We start from the raw sequence: 18,114 nt of genomic DNA, 5'->3' as shown, positions 1-18,114 counted from the left end.
GAACTGGCAAATACAGGCTCGATAAAAGCTTGTTAAAAATCTTACTCTCCCAATATTTTGCTCCAACTCGTCTTTTACCGTCAAATACCATTTTTGCTCAAGTAACTCACAGTAAATATTCTGAAACGACCTTTCGTTGATGTAAATAGCACATTAAAATTAATGGAATCGCCGAGAAAGCGACCGAATATCAATAACCAAACATTTCTGTGAGATCCGATAAAAAAATCAACTTTTGCTCTTAAATATACTTCTTGAAGAAAAGGAACTTTAAACTATGATCGAGAATGATTTCATTTGCAAATTCCTCGAGTATATCTATAATACAAAATGAATAAATGCACTATTCAAAGTTACAGGGAACATATTTATATTTCTCTATTTATCAAACTTAATGGCTTTCAATAAATATCTTGTAATTTAATATCTCTTTCGAAAATAAAACCCAAGTTTAGGCCAAAAGGTTAATTTTACGTAATATGTATATTCTACGAGTTCTACGACCACCGGAGGCAAAAGAAAACTAATCCTTTAGATGTAGGAGATATTATTACTTTATCGTATTTAGTATTATGGTGTCTGTGACAATCACCTGGTCTTTCAGAAAAGGACCCATATCAGTTATATTGGAACTGTCCTATTGTCTTAACTGTCCGAGCCACAGTTGACTTCAAATCCTTAGTGTATGGGGTTGATTATTGATAAAGTACCTTTTGCTTTTAAGTCGGATGCTGATGATCTATACGCAACACAACGAGGGTATATTAGTTGAATAAAGTGTTATTTTAAATGGTCTTCCTTTTTTGGTATAAGGTCTTGTCCTGTATGCGCGGTGGAGCTGTGCAAATTTCCCAATGTCTTATACGAGTAGAGTTGCTTTATATAGTGTTTCTTCCCAGGTGCAAAGTCCAGTGCTGGTGGTGGAGCTGTCACTATCCCGTGCGGAGGGCTCGCAGCTGCGTGCGCTGGGGCTGCTGTCGGTGTTCGGGCTAAACGTGACGTACGCGGTGCGCGCGCCCGCCGCGCCCGCGCCCACCACCTCCTGCAGCGCCATCGAGTGCCGCCTGCTCGGACACTGCTATGCCTCACATGATTATAGGTACATTATATCAATAGCTATACCTCTAAATAGACAAGAACTAAGTACTGAGTACCTATCACCAATCACGGTAATAAGACCAGATCTGGATATGTTAATTTATCCTACACACTGGTTTACACATTGATATGCTAGCATAGCCTTATCCGTTTATAATGCAATCCATTCTATCATGATTCGATAGGAAAAAAGAAAAGCTTTTTTCATACTCATTAATGAATGTAACGAGCATCTTGGCTCCTTATTCGGTTAAAGTATGTAATTCTTGAACTATGATTAAATTTACCATTTCTTTTTATAATTGACACGTTATAAATGTCTTCATTCTATTTGGTTTCTCTAATTACTAATTTTGATATTCTTCAACTAAATATAAATATAATAACAGGAAATATTTTATTATTTACATCATTAATTATTACTACTGTTATTTACATTATTATTTATTTACCGTTTATATCACACACGTCTATCGCTTTATTTGGATTCCTAATTAAATGCAGATTTTCATATACCTACCTTATTTTTTTAAAACTGACCCTATTTGTTTTCAAATATATCCTTACCTAATTTCTAAAATAATTTTCTAAGCAACCAATAAATATGTATATTGACGAGAGAATTTTACAATAAAAAAACAAACAAAAGCACTAAAAGCCTTCAATCGCTTTAAGCTACTACAAGAAAACGACAAGGAGACGGCGAAGAAAATAAATCTTAATGAATTCCCAAAATATCTGGTGCACCAGCTACTTAAAGTTAAAGTCCAATTTACTCCAAAACGGTTTACACTCACGCTATTGTAACGCACAAGTACTATGCAAAAGATGTAGTGATAAGATAATATGAACAACTAGCAGTCCGCCCCGGCTTCGCCCGTGGTACATATTTACGTTTTCTCTACATAAGAACCATCCTCGTACTTCAAGGAATATAATAAAAAAAGAATTAGAGAAATCGGTTCAGCTGTTCTAAAGTTATGCGCTTACCAACACATTTTGCGATTCATATCTTTAATATAATATATAAATCTCGTGTCACAATGTTTGTCCTCAATGGACTCCTAAACCACTTAACCGATTATAATAAAATTCGCACACCATGTGCAGTTCGATCCAACTGGAGAGATAGGATAGTTTAAATCTCAAATCGTTTTAGAGAAAGCGGGCGAAGCCGCGGGCGGTAAGCTAGTTTATATTATAAGACAAAGATATGTATCACGTTACAGTGAACAAAGCCGAGGGTCTTTATTATAGTTCCTATCTTCCCTGTCCTATCTTATAGTTATAATCCTATCAGTCAAGATCCAGTAGGCTATGGTTGCTAATTAGCAGTATTACTTGCAATTGTAGAAAATAATTGTTTTAAAATGAGATGAAGAATTGTATACGAATTTAAAACTTTGATACGAATAATTTTTTATCTTTAATTAACACGGTAATTTTTAAGACGATTATTGTATAATCGTTAGATGAAATAGATGGAGTTTTACATAAAGTTGGCAATCAGAAAAAATACGAAGGCTTAAGTGGCTTAAGGTTAGCCAGATGTTTTTGAAAATAACGTAGAATCGTGGCTACTAACTACTTACGTTTTAAAATTTATATAATAATTAATATTATTCTACAGCGAGTTTTTCTGTTCCTGTTTCGACGGTTACTCTGGTCCAGACTGCGGGGTGGGGCCGCTGTGTCCAAGCACTTCAAATATGTGCAAGAACAAGGGAACATGTAGGTATGTACCTCATTTCTTTGTAAAAGTTGTTTATGTTTCAATAATTAAACTATTAATACTAATGTATTTTAACAGTCACCTACTTATATTATATGCCCTAAAAATGTTTGGATTTGAAATTTATCATTGCCGCAGACCCTATAGAACTACAGATAATTATTAGTATGAAGAAGAAACTTGGACAGAAATACACGCTTATTTCTGTATTCGGACCTGAACTCTTGCTAGACAAATAATAAATGTTGTTCTTGCGATATTAAAGCGAAATTTTGCATTAGTCACGAAAACAATGCATAAAGGGAGTGGAATAGTGAAATGTGAATTGAATTGCATGGGGAACAACTGTCACGCGATAATGTGAAATGCACGCGATCGAATTCGCGGGTGGAAAGTAGATATAACGATAAAAGTAAAATAATTAAATTATGCAAATGCAGCTTATTATATATATATAGCTACACAAAGTAATATATCAGTTATTTTTCCAAATAAAGCCCAATGAAATACAAGTTGGGATATTTTTTTCAAGATTATCAACAACTTTTATTAAAGAACGTTGAAACTAAAGTAGTCAAGATTATAAAGAATTGTAATAATATACTGAAGTTTCATGCATAATAAGAAGCCCCTGTTACTTTGCAAAGCGTGTACAAAGAAAGTAGCCGCAAAGTCTTTTTAATCGCTTCAAGGAGAAATCAACGAAATTTAAAACTTCCTTTCTTGTTTCTTTATTAACTAAACTTCGTTATTAATTATGCGAGTTACCGTCTTATGCTATTTACGAAAATGAAAAGTTATAACAGCAAACTTGTAGCAATTAACAAAGTTCTGCAAAAAACATCAAATATACAATTTATAAGGAGATATTTTGCAACTTTTACGCAATTTAAAGTGCGTTTTCTTGTCTAGTGATTTGGAAAGTTGTAATACGCTAATTTTGCATAAAATTTAATAATTGTAACTGGTAGGATTAGAAATAGTGTTTAAGAGTTATTGACACATTACGAAAGTTATTACTCTTGGTGTCCTTCCCTTCTTATAAAACTCTTACTATGATTGAGAATTAAACATTATGAAAAACATACACACATAGGTTAGGTATATAAAAATTCGATAGAAAAAAACATCGTTCGGCAAACTACATATCCAAGTGTACTAGTGGTATTTTTCAAATACTTATAAATCGTATTTAAGAATTATAATAGTAATAAAATAATAAATTTCTAGACAAATGGGACCAGCAGCAGTCAGCTGTATCTGCGCTCCGGGGTACACGGGCGACCTCTGTGAATCGGAAATTGCAACACCAGGTATACTAAATATTTATACTAAAAATAATAGTTAGGATCTAGGATAAATAATGGTCCAGATGCCACCATACACAACGAGCCTAAAGCTAATTTGGAACAATAAAATAAACATACATAGTTAAAAAAAAAATTAAATCATTCTAAAATTCATATGAGAAGACGCAGAAGAAGCAGAAGCATTTTACTACATAATTACAATACGTACCGTAAAATTATGTTGATCTTAGCTATGTGTTCCTTCTGTAAATTTATCGATTACCACGAATTAAAATAAAATAATCATAAAAACGAACATAAAAATTTAATCAAAAAATATATTATAACGAGATTTTTTTCAATATGTACATGTAATCGGAAAATATGCATGAAAATTACATTTTTCTCTTTTACGCTCGATCACTAGTCACTATCGAATTTATTTGCATATTTAATAAAGGCTTTGATTATATCTATTAGCACAAGCATATGTTTCATTTTATAAAATTATTTTAAACAAAGCAATCGATTGAATAATGTGATTATTATAACAACTATAAAATTAGAACATATTTATAAAGACAATTGTAAATAGTGTAAAGACTTCTTTTAAATTCAAAGCTTTAAGTCTTTAATCTTTAGCTCTTTAAAAATACGACTTGTTTACAGTCCACTTAAATTCCAACAATTTGTAACGACAAACTTCTGATACCTAAGCGATATCTCACACTTACCTTAAAGTTTCCGTACTGTTAAATACACTTTGTAGAACAAATGTTCCAACAAGAATAGATAACTCAAAGAGCCACAAGAAAACTTGTAAAGTTCGTAAACAGGTGCACTACTGCAATAAACATTTTGCTAAAACTTGTATCATATTACTTTCCAACTGTTGTGATGAATAGCGGCCACTGTGACTTGAGCTTTGTATTGTATTAAAGAGAAAATGTATTGCTTGCAGCTTATTGCTTGGCTGGAAAATCAAATAATATAAAGGAATAAAAACACAATGGCAAAATAAACCAAGAATAGGCAATAAATTTACTAAAGGTATTTTTTTTTAATAGTATAAGAACGAGTCATGGCTTTTCTTCGTTGCCACAACGTGTCATGAGCGTATTAATTTAAACATTTTTTTCACAAGGACTTTTCCTTTTGTAGCACACGCATTGTAGGCTTTTTATTCTTAAAATAAGCATTTTCGGTCTCCGAGCATAACATTATATTATTTATATTACAAATGGTACGTTTTAATAAGCGTGTTGTCCACAGAATGCGGCATAGAGGAGTGCTTAGAAGGTTGTAAGGGGAGAAACAATTGTGATTGCAGTCCTAAAGATAGCGACAGCTGTAAGTAAATACTGCTCTACTTACCTATATCATTTGAAATATTACAAGCTGTGGATTTTCCTAATTTGTTTCTATTTCAGAGTAATATGTATTGTTATAATTTCATTGTTTATATTAGTTTACTTTAAAAAAAGAACAGAATACATTAATCACATACAATCAATAAATCTCCCAGAACTGAAAGGCCCATAATAACAATTAAAATAATCAATAAAAAATAAAAATACTCTTTGGTTCGCAAAAATATAATTTATCTGTGCACAGTGGCGGCGCGCTTTGAAACGAGCCTGCAAATTAAAGACATGGCCAACGGTAAAATTTCCGAAGAAATTATCGAAAAGGTAACAATTATTTTAATTTTTTTTTTTATAATGAAATGATGTTAACTGTATAATCAATTAATGTAATTTTTCAGGTCACTAAGTACTTACGAGGGTCCAATATAACGTTACAAGACGATATTGAAATATTATATATAAGGTAATTATTGTTATACTGTCAGTTTATTTAGTTACAATATATTACACTATTTCAAGACTAGTATTCCCTTTACTACTTATTATTCACTTTGTTAAACTAACCCGTAACACAAGCACAAAGCACGTATAACAATGAACTCTTCGTTTACAAAGTCTAAGCTAATACATTTACGTAATTAAAGCTTGAATATTTTACAAATTACTTGAGATATTTTCTCATTGAATAAGATATCTACTAGTTATTTATTTATTAACTAACACAATGTGTTCACTTCTGTTGTTTGATGTAAGAATCAATAAACATAGGTATTTCTTCATATTAATACATATTACCTTTTTGATATTAACAACATATTTTGTAGGTATAGTATAAGTGTAATTGTATTGTTCGTTTGTCCAATACAAATATATAAAACAAAACGTTCCAACTGTATGCCAAATAAAGACATACAAATTATTTTACACGCCTTACACAAGATGATCTTACACATTCTTAACACACAAGATATACATAATAATAAAAACCTTATTAATTAAAGACTCAAATGGATTTTGAACGCGATTTATTTATTATATTATTAACCTTTATTTAATTAAAACATTTTTAATATATTAATTTCTAACCAGTTCACCAGACCCTAATGGGGTTCGAACAGTCTGGCTCCGAGTGTGGGGCCTACGCAAAGAGGCGGGGGCGGTTCGATCAGCGCTATCCAGACTAGTGTCCAACACTAATTCAAACACCCTGCCTCTCTTGCCTGCAGCGTTGGAATTGGAAATGCAACCGGCACTTAGCTTACATGTAAGTATTTTTTATTCTCTTTAAGAAACATACATAGTATTTTAAATATATTTAACGGTAAAGCATAATTAAAACAGAATCCGCAAAATTTAAATCACTCATTAAAATTATTTTGCCTTCCATATTAAATATATTATATACAAAAAATTAACCTGAAACTTTCAAAATAAATGAGCCCATAATATTTTCGTTCATTTTAGACTTTCAAAGTGAATAAAATGAGAGGAATTCCTTAATTGGAAATTCCTGAATAGTTTGCCACTTCATAATATTTGATTTATGAGAACCTGTTCAAAAGCAGGTGAAGACTTGAATCGAACCGGATCGGACTCAAAAATTTTTATAAAAAAATATTTGGAATAAACCTGTCCATGCCTTCGTAGGCGTCTAGACGCAAGTTCATTGAAACTTGGCACTTCTTTGAAACCTTTGACGATGCAAAAAAGCTTAAATCTGTTAGTTTTGGTACTAAAACACCACTATCAAAACTCCTTACATTACTGAACATTCTAAAAAGAGATTCAAGACGCGGCATCAAAACAGATGTTTAACCATATTTTGGAATTCTTTTAAATTTAAAATAGACTTAGCATTCCAGAAAGGACAGATAGTAATGTGTATTAATGATTTTGACCTATCGCAACGATATTAAATTACTGGGCTGATGCCAGCTAACCGCCAGAATAGAAAATTGTTCGTTTATTTTATACCGTCGTTACGCCATAGATACCACTGTGAAGGTGTGAAGTAGACGAGAATATATGCGTGAAATGTCATCGTGACACCTTCTAAGAAATCAAAAGTAAAGCAGAAATAGATACCTATAATTTATATCGTGTCAAAAATTTGATTCGTTTAATTATAAAAATATTTCGTAGGTACATTTCGCTTTTGATTTTTAAAAGTAGATGTGTATGTCATGGTAACATTGAAAATTAAAATATTGCATTAATGTAACTGTTAATTACAACGAGTGATTTTAATAAGCTTGTTAACAATGCGAAAGACTCATCAGAAGCTATTCAGTCATTACAATTAAAGAAATGAATAACGATCATAAAAAGCAGTAAAAAGTTATCTCGAGCAATTGTTCTTTCACTTCGCATAAAAAGAAACACTTGCAGAACTGAACTTCCATTTCCATTGCAATTCTTTTAAACCACTAATGCCTTGCACACCTCGCCTTAATGCCTTCCTGAAATTAGGTTCACGCTCTTCAAAAGAAGTATTTGAAAGTTGGAACAAAATAATAGCAGTAAAAGCCAATGTTCGACCATTCGAAACTGTGATTCGAAACGTTCTGCGCTAGACTTTAATAATTATTACCAACGTGCACTCCTTGAGAAGTAGGCCAATTACAACTGGCATACAGCCAGGACATTTATCTCGTTAATTTGAGTTAGCGCCTTCTTTATTATCCTAACAGTTGCGGTGCTGCATTCGAGCACAATAAAGGACATGGAGTACTAGATCGTTTAATTATAGATGGACCGCGCATTGTCCTCTTTATTACCTTCTTTTGTAGAACGGTTTTGTGAATGTGTTTGTGTTTATTTTCTTACATAACTGTCGATTTAAATGTATAGGTTGCGTGCATTCCGCATTCGTATTTTATTTTCTCAAATTAAGTATGTACTTACTAAAAAATTTTATACAATACACTTTATGGTACATAATATATATTGTTACAGAAACTTATTATAAATCAACATCCTGAAGTGTGGGAAGGCGGGGAGTTTATTCTCAGCTGCATGGCTTACGGATCACCAAATATCGCTTTTACTTGGTACAAGGATGGCGTGAAAATCAACTTCAATGGGACCAGTAGGTATGTAAATATATTATAAATAATTATCTTATAATACTATCTTTGCTTCGAGTCAATCGGCTTTTAATAGCAAGAAAACTCTATTGTATCTACGAACTAAGGCAGATAAAAAATCACATACTCTATAAATAAAATCGTGATCTTGATAAAGCAACGCAAAAATTTTATTTCTAATAGTTAATATTTTACATAGGACTAAATTAATAACTCTATTTTAGAGATATCTGGACGCGTACAGTAGCAGAAGACGCGTTGGGCCGTCGCATGTCTGTCCTAGGCATATCTGAAGCGAAGAAACTTGATGGTGGCAAATGGGCCTGTGCCGCTGTTGACGCGGGGCGGCGGAGATGCAGCGCGTTGCGGCTTAGTGTGTTCAGACCGCCTAATATACGACTGGTGCCTTCTACGCTTACTGTAAATAAGGTGAGTTAAAGTAGAAGAGTGGAAATTGAGCGTTTGTTTCTCGAATAGGTGCGTAGTTTGTTTAGCAGGTGAATTATTACCAGGGTTAATCTTTTTAAAATTGTAATATCACACCGTGGTTAAGGATGTTATAATTTATATCGACTATTGAAGAAACTGCTTGTCTATATTTATTAAATTCAGAATCGGTAAAAAAAAAGTCACAGGCATATTTGCTTCTATTTAAACTATTCTATGACTCAAATAAAAATATTAAGGAATATATATATATATATAAGGAATTTTTGCTTGTCCATTTTAGGGAGATAATGTCAGTATAACTTGTCTTGCCGGAGCAGGACGGGTACACGGAACGTTAGGGTTCAGTTGGGCAAGAGAAAGGAACCTTTTGGCCCTCGCACCGGGCAGGGAAGTATGGGAAGATCTGTACCCTGCTGGTAGTGTGCTCAAGCTTTATAATGTTCAGGTAATTATTGTTTATGGTATTCATATTTGTTATTATTGATTGCTTTAAGTGTGATTACTCTTTCAAACTTGACTCATGGAACAAATGAAAACTTCTCGTGTTTTTCGTGATGATTATGAGATGTATTTGATTGTTTTTTTTTTTACTTTCATTCATTTGTGCATTGAAATATTGGGATTCTTCACTTAACATTACAATATCTATTATTTTCTGGTATTGACAAAAGATAGAATTGATAGTCAGTAGAAGCAGGTCTAAATGATATATTTCATTTTCTCATTATAGAAATCAGCAGAATACAGTTGCCAAGTATCATCAGTAGCTGGAACAAACTCTAAAGCAGTAACAGTATGGGCAGTAGGTTCGATGGATGATGTGTGCGAGAGTGAAGCATCTCATGGCTTGCGTTGGCCACAAACCGCACCGGGGGCTTATGCTATAGCGTCTTGCCCAAGTGGATCTAGTGGAGAAACTACCAGGTAAAAAATAAAAGGCTTATAGTTTAAGAATTTTTTTTTTAAATGCTCATATCATTAGGACGTTTTTTTGGGACTTTTTTTATATACACAGAATAAAATTAACTTGACAATTCTATATGATATGATATACTACAATAACAATTACCTAAAAGACACAATAATATAGGCAATTAAACTCTGTCTAGGTTTTGCGAGCCGAAAACTACAACAATTCGAGCTAAATGGAACCAACCAAATTTTTCTGGATGCATCGATGACTCCTTGCAAGATATTTATGAACAGGTAAATTAACACATTCTTCCTAACTTAGAACTTATTTTTAATTATCTACCTAAACAACACTTCAAAATATGGGAAATTAAAAAGTGACGAAGCATTATTTCTTCATTTTAATTGTGCTAATTGATTTTAACTTCTATAGCTTTCAATTTTTTTATAAATGCCAAATTTTATTTTGTGCTTTATTCATCAACTCTATTCTTCCATTTTCAATCGATCTAAATATCTTTAATACATTTATTAAAAAATATGACGTCACACATTCCAGTTCACCCTAATATCCTACGGCTATTCCTGGGTACCAGTGAACGATATAGCCCGCCAATACGGCTCAGTACTCCGCTCTCTCCCGGGACACCCCGGTACAGCCACAGTGCCCTTACAACATGCATCTAGTATGCTAGAATATCTGCGCTCTATGGTCGCTAATGCAACGGATAGAGTACTGAGCGCTGAACCTTTGTTGAGGATATATGATAGCTTGCTGAAACATCGAGATGCGTTTTTGGATGAACAGGTTGGTTTTATCTCTTACAGAAAAAGTATTAATGCATTTATTCACTAGAATAAATGAAAACAAATTTCATTATCTATTAGATTTGAAAATGCATTCTGAGTTTAAGCACAAGGTCACAGTAAATTTTCGATTCAATAAAAATGGAAACTTTCTGATGATAATTTTTTTTTTCAAAATCCCGACGAATACAAAACCAAATTTTGTTAACAAAATACTTAGATAGTTTTTTACTATTTCAGAAAATATACCAACTCCAAAACTTAATCGTGAAAACAGCAATCATGAAAAGTGACCTAGACTTCCGTTGCCAAGAATTTGTGGTTCAAACAAAATCACTCCAAGAAGATAAAGGACACTTTAGCTTTCCACTGAATCAAAATTCAGAAGAATGGTTGTTGACTTCTGTGGACGTAGAAGTTGCAGAAGGTTCCGAGAATGTTATAGCTGTTGTAAATTATAATGATTTATCTGCACGTTTACCGTCTTTAAGGAGAACTATGGAACTCAAGTAAGTATTAAATCCCGATATATTAATCGAAGGCAATTCAAATACAAGTTAAACTAAAAAATAATATCTAAAATTGATAAAATTTCTGATTTATCTTTGAGATGTTATTTAGATGGATTTGGAAAATGTATATAAAAGCTTGCACAATTTACTAAAGCCGGTAACATTAATTGCTTTGTTTTCAGAGGAAGTCGAGAAATAGAATATCATATGGCTTCTACGCAGTCCCAAGTTTGGTCCGACGGCAATCAAGATGATTCTAAATACACAATAACCTTGCTTTTTATTCATGCAAAGAATTATAGTGCAATAGGTAAGTTCCATTATATGTCATATGTATTGCTATAAATGTAAAAATAATATCAAAATATAAAAAAATAAGGAAAAGTTCGCCCCTGTCAACATGACAATAATTAAAAGAATTATATATTGCCCAAATGATCCAGTGGTCAAAATATATTATCGTTTGAGTAGCAGACTGTCTAATGAACTATAAAGAGTGGAAATAACCTACCATCTCTGACCATACCAAGTACCATACACACTGCAATTTCTAAACTCTATTTATTCCACGTCATATTAGACCTCATATAAAATCTAATTCCAGAGTCAAGATTAGCCTGTGCACTCCGTACGGCATCTGACCCTTCCACGTGGTCGCGTAGTGCGTGCGAGGTGCGTGTACCCGAACCGACCCACGTGTCCTGTCGGTGTAGAGGGCTGGGGACATACGCACTGTTCACTATTGCACCCACCACGCTCGTGAGTATATAGCTTTATTCATTTATACAACATAGCCTGTACAACATAGCCTCATTACATAGCTTTATTCATTTTTAAACATAACCTAAATAAATGGCGTTGTTTCATGTTGCTGTTTTGTTATTTTTTCTACTATATTAGTTTATTACATATGTAAATAACTGTGTTTTATGTATCGTGCTATGGGTAGGTTAACTTTCATAACGTGGCCCTATATAATGTAATTGTGTGACTTGAAATGGGTAAATACTTACAAATACAAATATGTTTACATCTCACATCTTCTAAATTTTTGGCATAATAACTGCTCCGTAATGGCTTTGTTGATTTCCGAGATCATGACCATTTATAAATCAAAGCAATTTCTAGACAGATGCGGAAAGGGACCTACGGGAGATAGTCAAAGTGACAATCGGTATAGCGGCTGCATTATGCCTACTTGCGGCGGTAATACTGCTCCTCACACTGGGAGGGCAAAGCCCCCGTTTGCCCGTACTACTACGAGTGGTAACTGCTACCGCCCATGCTACTGCGCTGCTAGCTTTGTTGGACTGCGATACTAGGCAGGTGAATATTTACAAGGGATTCGATTTAAGGGTATTAAGGTTTGATATTATGGTAGGCCATCTAGTGCAAAAGTTTTTTATTTTGCTCAAAGGTGGATCTATCATTTATCGTCGCCGCACTTTGGTCTCAAGACAATAAATGGCTCGGGCCTTTCGCGTGCAACATTTTCTTGATATTATGACTAAAGTTGCCGCGCTCATTCGGTGACTGTTTCCCTGCGCGGAAAATACTTACCACGCAGAGCTGATCGCTTGGTGTAACCCCGACTATTGAATAACAAGAAGAATAAGCCTCTGTTCTGTTGTATTGCCTGTATACGAAGTTTTTTCATAATCGTAATATTGTAAAGATGGATGTGCTACACGTGTGAAGTTGGTAATATTGTTCCTTTAGATGGATGTGTTCTTAAGCAAAATTTAAACATGACGTCTCCATATGCGTATTAATTTCCAAAAACGTGATACAATGACCACCTATTCCACGATATAGGAGGAAGCATGTCCCGGCGCAGCGGGGTGGGCGTGTGCGGCGAGCTGGTGCGCGGGCAGCGCGGCGCTGTGCGCGCAGCCGCTGCTGCTGCAGGCCGAGCTGGCCGGCCGCTCGCAGCGGGCTAGCTCCGTGGGGATACTCGCAGGTATACATACTAACAGACATAATTCATTTTTAAGTTCAAGCTATTAAAATTATATTTATTAGAATGAGAAATGATTCCTTGGAATTTATGTATAAATTTTGTATTTTTTAAGCTCATTGTTTAATAGACTGATACGCTGACAGGATCAAACATTTGGTTTGGAACTTGGTAATAAATAGTGCCTTTCCTTTGAAAAAAATTGTGTTTATTATTTATTTTTTTAGTTTTTGTACTATACAAGCCTTTAACCCCTAGCCTAACTCTTGTGCAATCTTATGTTTATTCTTTTTTTCTAGTTTTTGTACTATCACAATCCTTTAACCTGTATTAATATTTTATTACCTGTATTGTCAGGGTTCAGCGTGCTGTGCTGGCTGTCGGCGCGGCTGTGGGGCGGCGCGGCGCTGCAGCTGGGCGCGGGCGCGCTGGCGGCGCTGGCGGCGGGGTGCGGCCTGCTCGCGCTGCTCGCCCTCGCGCTCGCGCTCTGCGCCGCCCGGCGCCTGCGCCTGCTCGCCCGGAAGGTGCCCGCTGACAGGCGGCCTTACTTGACCGACCGGTGAGTACACGTCATCCGGTGTAGTTCACCCGCGCCGACAGTCAGCACACTCTGCTGACTGTTGGCGCGGCTGTGGGGCCGCTCGCTAGCCTATAGGGAGTGTAATCGTTAGTGTGCACAAGCGATTATTCCGTAACTACAAATATCCAAAAACTTTTAACTGACATCGAAATACGATAGTAAAATTATACTTGTTGAAAATAAAATATCCAAAAGTACATTCCCGTTCACCAAATTTTGTACCCAAAGCAGATGCTCGTAGTGGCGACCTCGTTGTGCAATACAATTACTATTTACAGTTTCTAAATGAACTTCCTTAAAATTTGCGAAGAAATTAAAACGAAAAACGGTTTACTGCTTATTTTCAATATCTTGGAACCCAGCATCATAACCTCTATTACTTATTATTGATTATTACCCCTCGATTATTGATTATTACCTATTATTGATTATTTTCCCATTAAAATAATTCATATATCAAACTAAATGTATAAATGAAAACGATATAAACTACCTATATAAATGCAAGCGTTAATTAATGTGATCAACATAAATGTCGTTCCCAGGATGCGCATAGTGCGACACACACTAATCCTGCTGGTGACGTGTAGCGCGGTGCAAGTGGCGGGGGTCGCGCACGCACAGCGCGGGGAGCCGCGCCTGCCGCGTGCGGCCGCGCTCGCTGTGGCCGCGCTTCTTAATGTAAGATGATTCAATATGAAATCTTTAATTTTTAAACATTTTTGTACTCTTCGCGGATGTGACTAACATCATATTGTTTATTCACTCAAGATAAGTACAATAAAGAACTTGTAAGTAACTTAGTAAAAAAAATATCCACAATATATGTATACAATAGGTACATTTCTGATAATAAAAACTAGTTTAGTTCACTATAAAATCACTTCTGATGAAATTACCACTGCTTTCAGAATAATGAAATTTCATAGGTACAGAATAATTACTATAAAGACAAAATAATATTTCTAATTTCCAGGGGATCTCCATACTTACATGCTACGTGTTATGTGAAACAGAGAGCGCCCGCTGTTTACGTCGCATGTGTCACACGTGTCGCGTGTGTATCCCGCGACCGCCCCAGCGTGATACCACACTTAGCTGTTAGTACTGTTTTAGGTATATACCGTGTATTATGTTTGCGAGAGCTTCGCAGTTAACGTCTCATGTGTCACATGTGTCACATGTGTCACACGTGTGACACATGTTACACGTGTCGAGTGAAATAAAAATATTTATACTGAAAAGTGACCGAAATTCTAAATCATCTTCAGAAAATACCGTCGCAACATTATGCTATGTGCATAATATAGTGTTTTAAATATAATTCATAAGTAATTTACGTTTAAATTTTATTTATTTCATAAAATTTGACTAAAACATTCAACATATTTTCAGTGTTCATAAAGCAAAACGGCGAGGCAGAGAGTCGAGGAGGGATGGGATTCCTGGAGACGTCGTCATCACAAGCCACTCCCATGTCTACGTACTGGCGATTCGAGAGCCCTTCTAAAATAAATAGGTGAACCATTTATCACATCGTAAAATAAATAAGTAATGATTCAGTGCAATATGCGCTATTTTTTCCAAAATACCTACTTTAATCTTTTAATATTTTCTATAACTCTGGTGTTATGGAAAGTCAAGAAAGAAAGAAAAATTTTGGGAGTCAAAATAAACAACATCAGAAATCAATCCAAAACCAAAATCACCTTTATTTTTTACAAGTCAATAAACCTTACAAATAATTCTATTATCTTATTCCAGGAAGCTATCATCTCCTCTCCAAGAAGACGGTCGAGCTGACATCATCAGATGCGTAGAATACAAGACACCTTCCCACGGCCGCTCCATCACAACACAAGCCTGCGATCTCATCCCAGACTACATTGGATCAAGCTACATTGAGCTCGGAAAACCAAAAAATACAAGAGAAATAACCTCCCCCCTCCTCCCCCAAGAAATAAGCAAAGAATGCTCCCTTTGCATACAATCCAACCCAGATATATCAAAACTTCCCCTACCAATCAAAAGTTGCTTGAAGAAAACCAAAAATTTCGCCTCGACCGTCTCTCTACCTTCAGAAGATGCACCAAATACAGATATAATGTTAGTGAATAAGAAATGGAATAAAGCATATCCGCCTGACACGGACCAAATGATGAACAAAATTACCAATGATTTGGATTTTTTATTAAATAGAAATAAGAGGAAAGACGCCCAAATAGAAGAGGCGCCTACTTAGTTGTTATTAGTTAGAGAATTATAGAGCAAATGTTCATGTACATTAATTGTAAAATAAATTCAAAGTATTAATATTTTAAGCCCTTATTTAAGAAGTATTTGCATCTCAAATATTTACTTATTCTCGCTCAATTTTTCTTCTATCTTAGCACTTTTGTCTTACTTTATTCATCATAATAAACGTCATATTTTACGTTACCATTACTTGTGATAAACTTAATTTGTGTTTTATTTTTTAACCTAGAACTTATTGAATTTCATTTTATTTTATTTATTATGTAATGGATCTTATTCTTGTGTACAGATAATATTAAGATAAAATACTCATTATTTGTAGAATGATATAGTTTTCATACAATTTTTAAACATTTTTTTTATTGAAAATAAATATAAAAATTATATTTCGTGTTTCATTTAATACCTTTACAATATAGATGCTATTTGTAACCTGTTTCGAAGTAATTTTATTGAATACAACGATTTACACATCTATATACCTAAAATCTTATGAAATCTGCTACACCCTTGGCTACCTGATGATTACAGATTATATAGGTACCTACCTACCTACTAAGTATAACATTCACTCGAATTTTCGAATACATACATGTGGTAAATACGTACATCGATTTTTATGTTCTATTTAGTTTTATTTCAAATTGTATATCTATTTTCGAATTTACCTGAAAACACAAAATTTTCTTTAGGCGGACTAAGTGACGTAACCGATCTCCAGATCTAAAATTATTGTTACACACATACATTACACGTTATGCTTGTACTTGTACGGGCTTAAGTTAAACTTATCTGGGAGTATGCGTGGGCGTATACCTATGAGATTAGATCGTCAATCGTGAAAAATTAAGAAATCACCGGAAAGCAGTTTCGGTAGAAAAGAGTAGAGAACTCTGTTGGTGCTATGTAACATTAAGTCCTGTGGTTCATAAGTGTATTTTCCATCTTCCATATTATGTGGATTTATACTATACCCATACTACTTATACTAATGGCTTTTTTAATATAAGTTTAAATTTGGTCCTACTAAACTCTTTAATACTATGAGAAATAGCAAATGGCAAATGTACGTTCGTGTCGCCTTCGTTCGTGCATTACTCTATAAAATAGGGAACTATATTTTCTATCACCAAAATTTATATTTGTCATCAAGTTGTATCACCTAATAAATAGATCTATCACCACGAAATATTTTCGTTCTCAGATAAACAAAAATTGTTCCCAGGTATGAATTATCAAATTAATGTTAATATATGTGTAAAATAAGAGATCGATAACCAATAAAATTATATTGCATTACATGAATATAAACTTCGTTCTTATAATAACAGTTTTGTTACTTAAATAATAGCTCTGTGCTCAGAATGGTAGATCTGTCACCAAATAAATCGATTATCGATCCCTGACTGCGACTCCTTTTTATTTGATATTTTGGCACCAATACAGTAGTTACATTTTATTTCGTTCAGATATTAAATTAATAGTATTCGTTACCAATTTAATACATCAATTTATAATTTTATTTAATGAAAAAATGATCAAAGGGGCGGAGACAAATTGGCGCGCTTTAAAAATTGATTATTTTAACTTTAATTAAGTGTTTTATCTACAATTATTATGCTAGCCATAAGCCAGCTATTAAACCAGAGCTGATTATTCAGTGGTTATTATTTTTAATAATAAATATTGATTATTTTAACTTTAATTAAGTGTTTTATCTACAATTATTATGCTAGCCATAAGCCAGCTATTAAACCAGAGCTGATTATTCAGTGGTTATTATTTTTAATAATAAATATTGATTATTTTAACTTTAATTAAGTGTTTTATCTACTATTCTGCTAACCATAAGCCAGCTATTTTAAACCAGCGCTGATTGTTCAGTAGTAATTATTTTAAACAATAAATATTGATTATTTTGACTTTAATTGTTTTATTTACTACTCTGCTAATAATTTTATTTAAATACTAGCTTCCGCCCGCGACTCCGTCCGCGCGGATGTCGGTCTTCGCGTGGATGGTTTATTTCTCCATTTTGAGACCTCTGACAATAACATCTTATAAATAT

The 18,114-nt window shown here is 34.0% G+C and overlaps 1 protein-coding gene across 1 annotated transcript in view; it reads left to right on the top strand.

The window, feature by feature from the left end:
* LOC123699571 overlaps positions 1 to 16,432 on the top strand; it is a 75,574-nt gene extending 59,142 nt beyond the window's left edge. The window contains exons 3-25 of the mRNA XM_045646548.1: positions 900 to 1,099; positions 2,729 to 2,833; positions 4,061 to 4,143; positions 5,392 to 5,469; positions 5,734 to 5,810; positions 5,885 to 5,949; positions 6,576 to 6,750; positions 8,442 to 8,578; positions 8,797 to 9,001; positions 9,303 to 9,467; positions 9,753 to 9,946; positions 10,132 to 10,228; positions 10,494 to 10,742; positions 10,982 to 11,250; positions 11,436 to 11,563; positions 11,858 to 12,012; positions 12,382 to 12,579; positions 13,069 to 13,213; positions 13,568 to 13,769; positions 14,336 to 14,471; positions 14,767 to 14,890; positions 15,186 to 15,309; positions 15,555 to 16,432. Of these exons, the coding sequence (XP_045502504.1) occupies positions 900 to 1,099; positions 2,729 to 2,833; positions 4,061 to 4,143; positions 5,392 to 5,469; positions 5,734 to 5,810; positions 5,885 to 5,949; positions 6,576 to 6,750; positions 8,442 to 8,578; positions 8,797 to 9,001; positions 9,303 to 9,467; positions 9,753 to 9,946; positions 10,132 to 10,228; positions 10,494 to 10,742; positions 10,982 to 11,250; positions 11,436 to 11,563; positions 11,858 to 12,012; positions 12,382 to 12,579; positions 13,069 to 13,213; positions 13,568 to 13,769; positions 14,336 to 14,471; positions 14,767 to 14,890; positions 15,186 to 15,309; positions 15,555 to 16,032 (3,789 nt within the window). The 3' untranslated portion in view covers positions 16,033 to 16,432. The remainder of the gene's footprint in view (positions 1 to 899; positions 1,100 to 2,728; positions 2,834 to 4,060; positions 4,144 to 5,391; positions 5,470 to 5,733; positions 5,811 to 5,884; positions 5,950 to 6,575; positions 6,751 to 8,441; positions 8,579 to 8,796; positions 9,002 to 9,302; positions 9,468 to 9,752; positions 9,947 to 10,131; positions 10,229 to 10,493; positions 10,743 to 10,981; positions 11,251 to 11,435; positions 11,564 to 11,857; positions 12,013 to 12,381; positions 12,580 to 13,068; positions 13,214 to 13,567; positions 13,770 to 14,335; positions 14,472 to 14,766; positions 14,891 to 15,185; positions 15,310 to 15,554) is intronic.
* The last annotated feature ends 1,682 nt before the right edge of the window (positions 16,433 to 18,114 follow it).

The sequence above is a fragment of the Colias croceus genome, chromosome 18, assembly GCF_905220415.1.
Source record: "Colias croceus chromosome 18, ilColCroc2.1".
NCBI lineage: Eukaryota > Metazoa > Arthropoda > Insecta > Lepidoptera > Pieridae > Colias > Colias croceus.
This window is presented reverse-complemented; position numbering and strand designations above follow the sequence as displayed.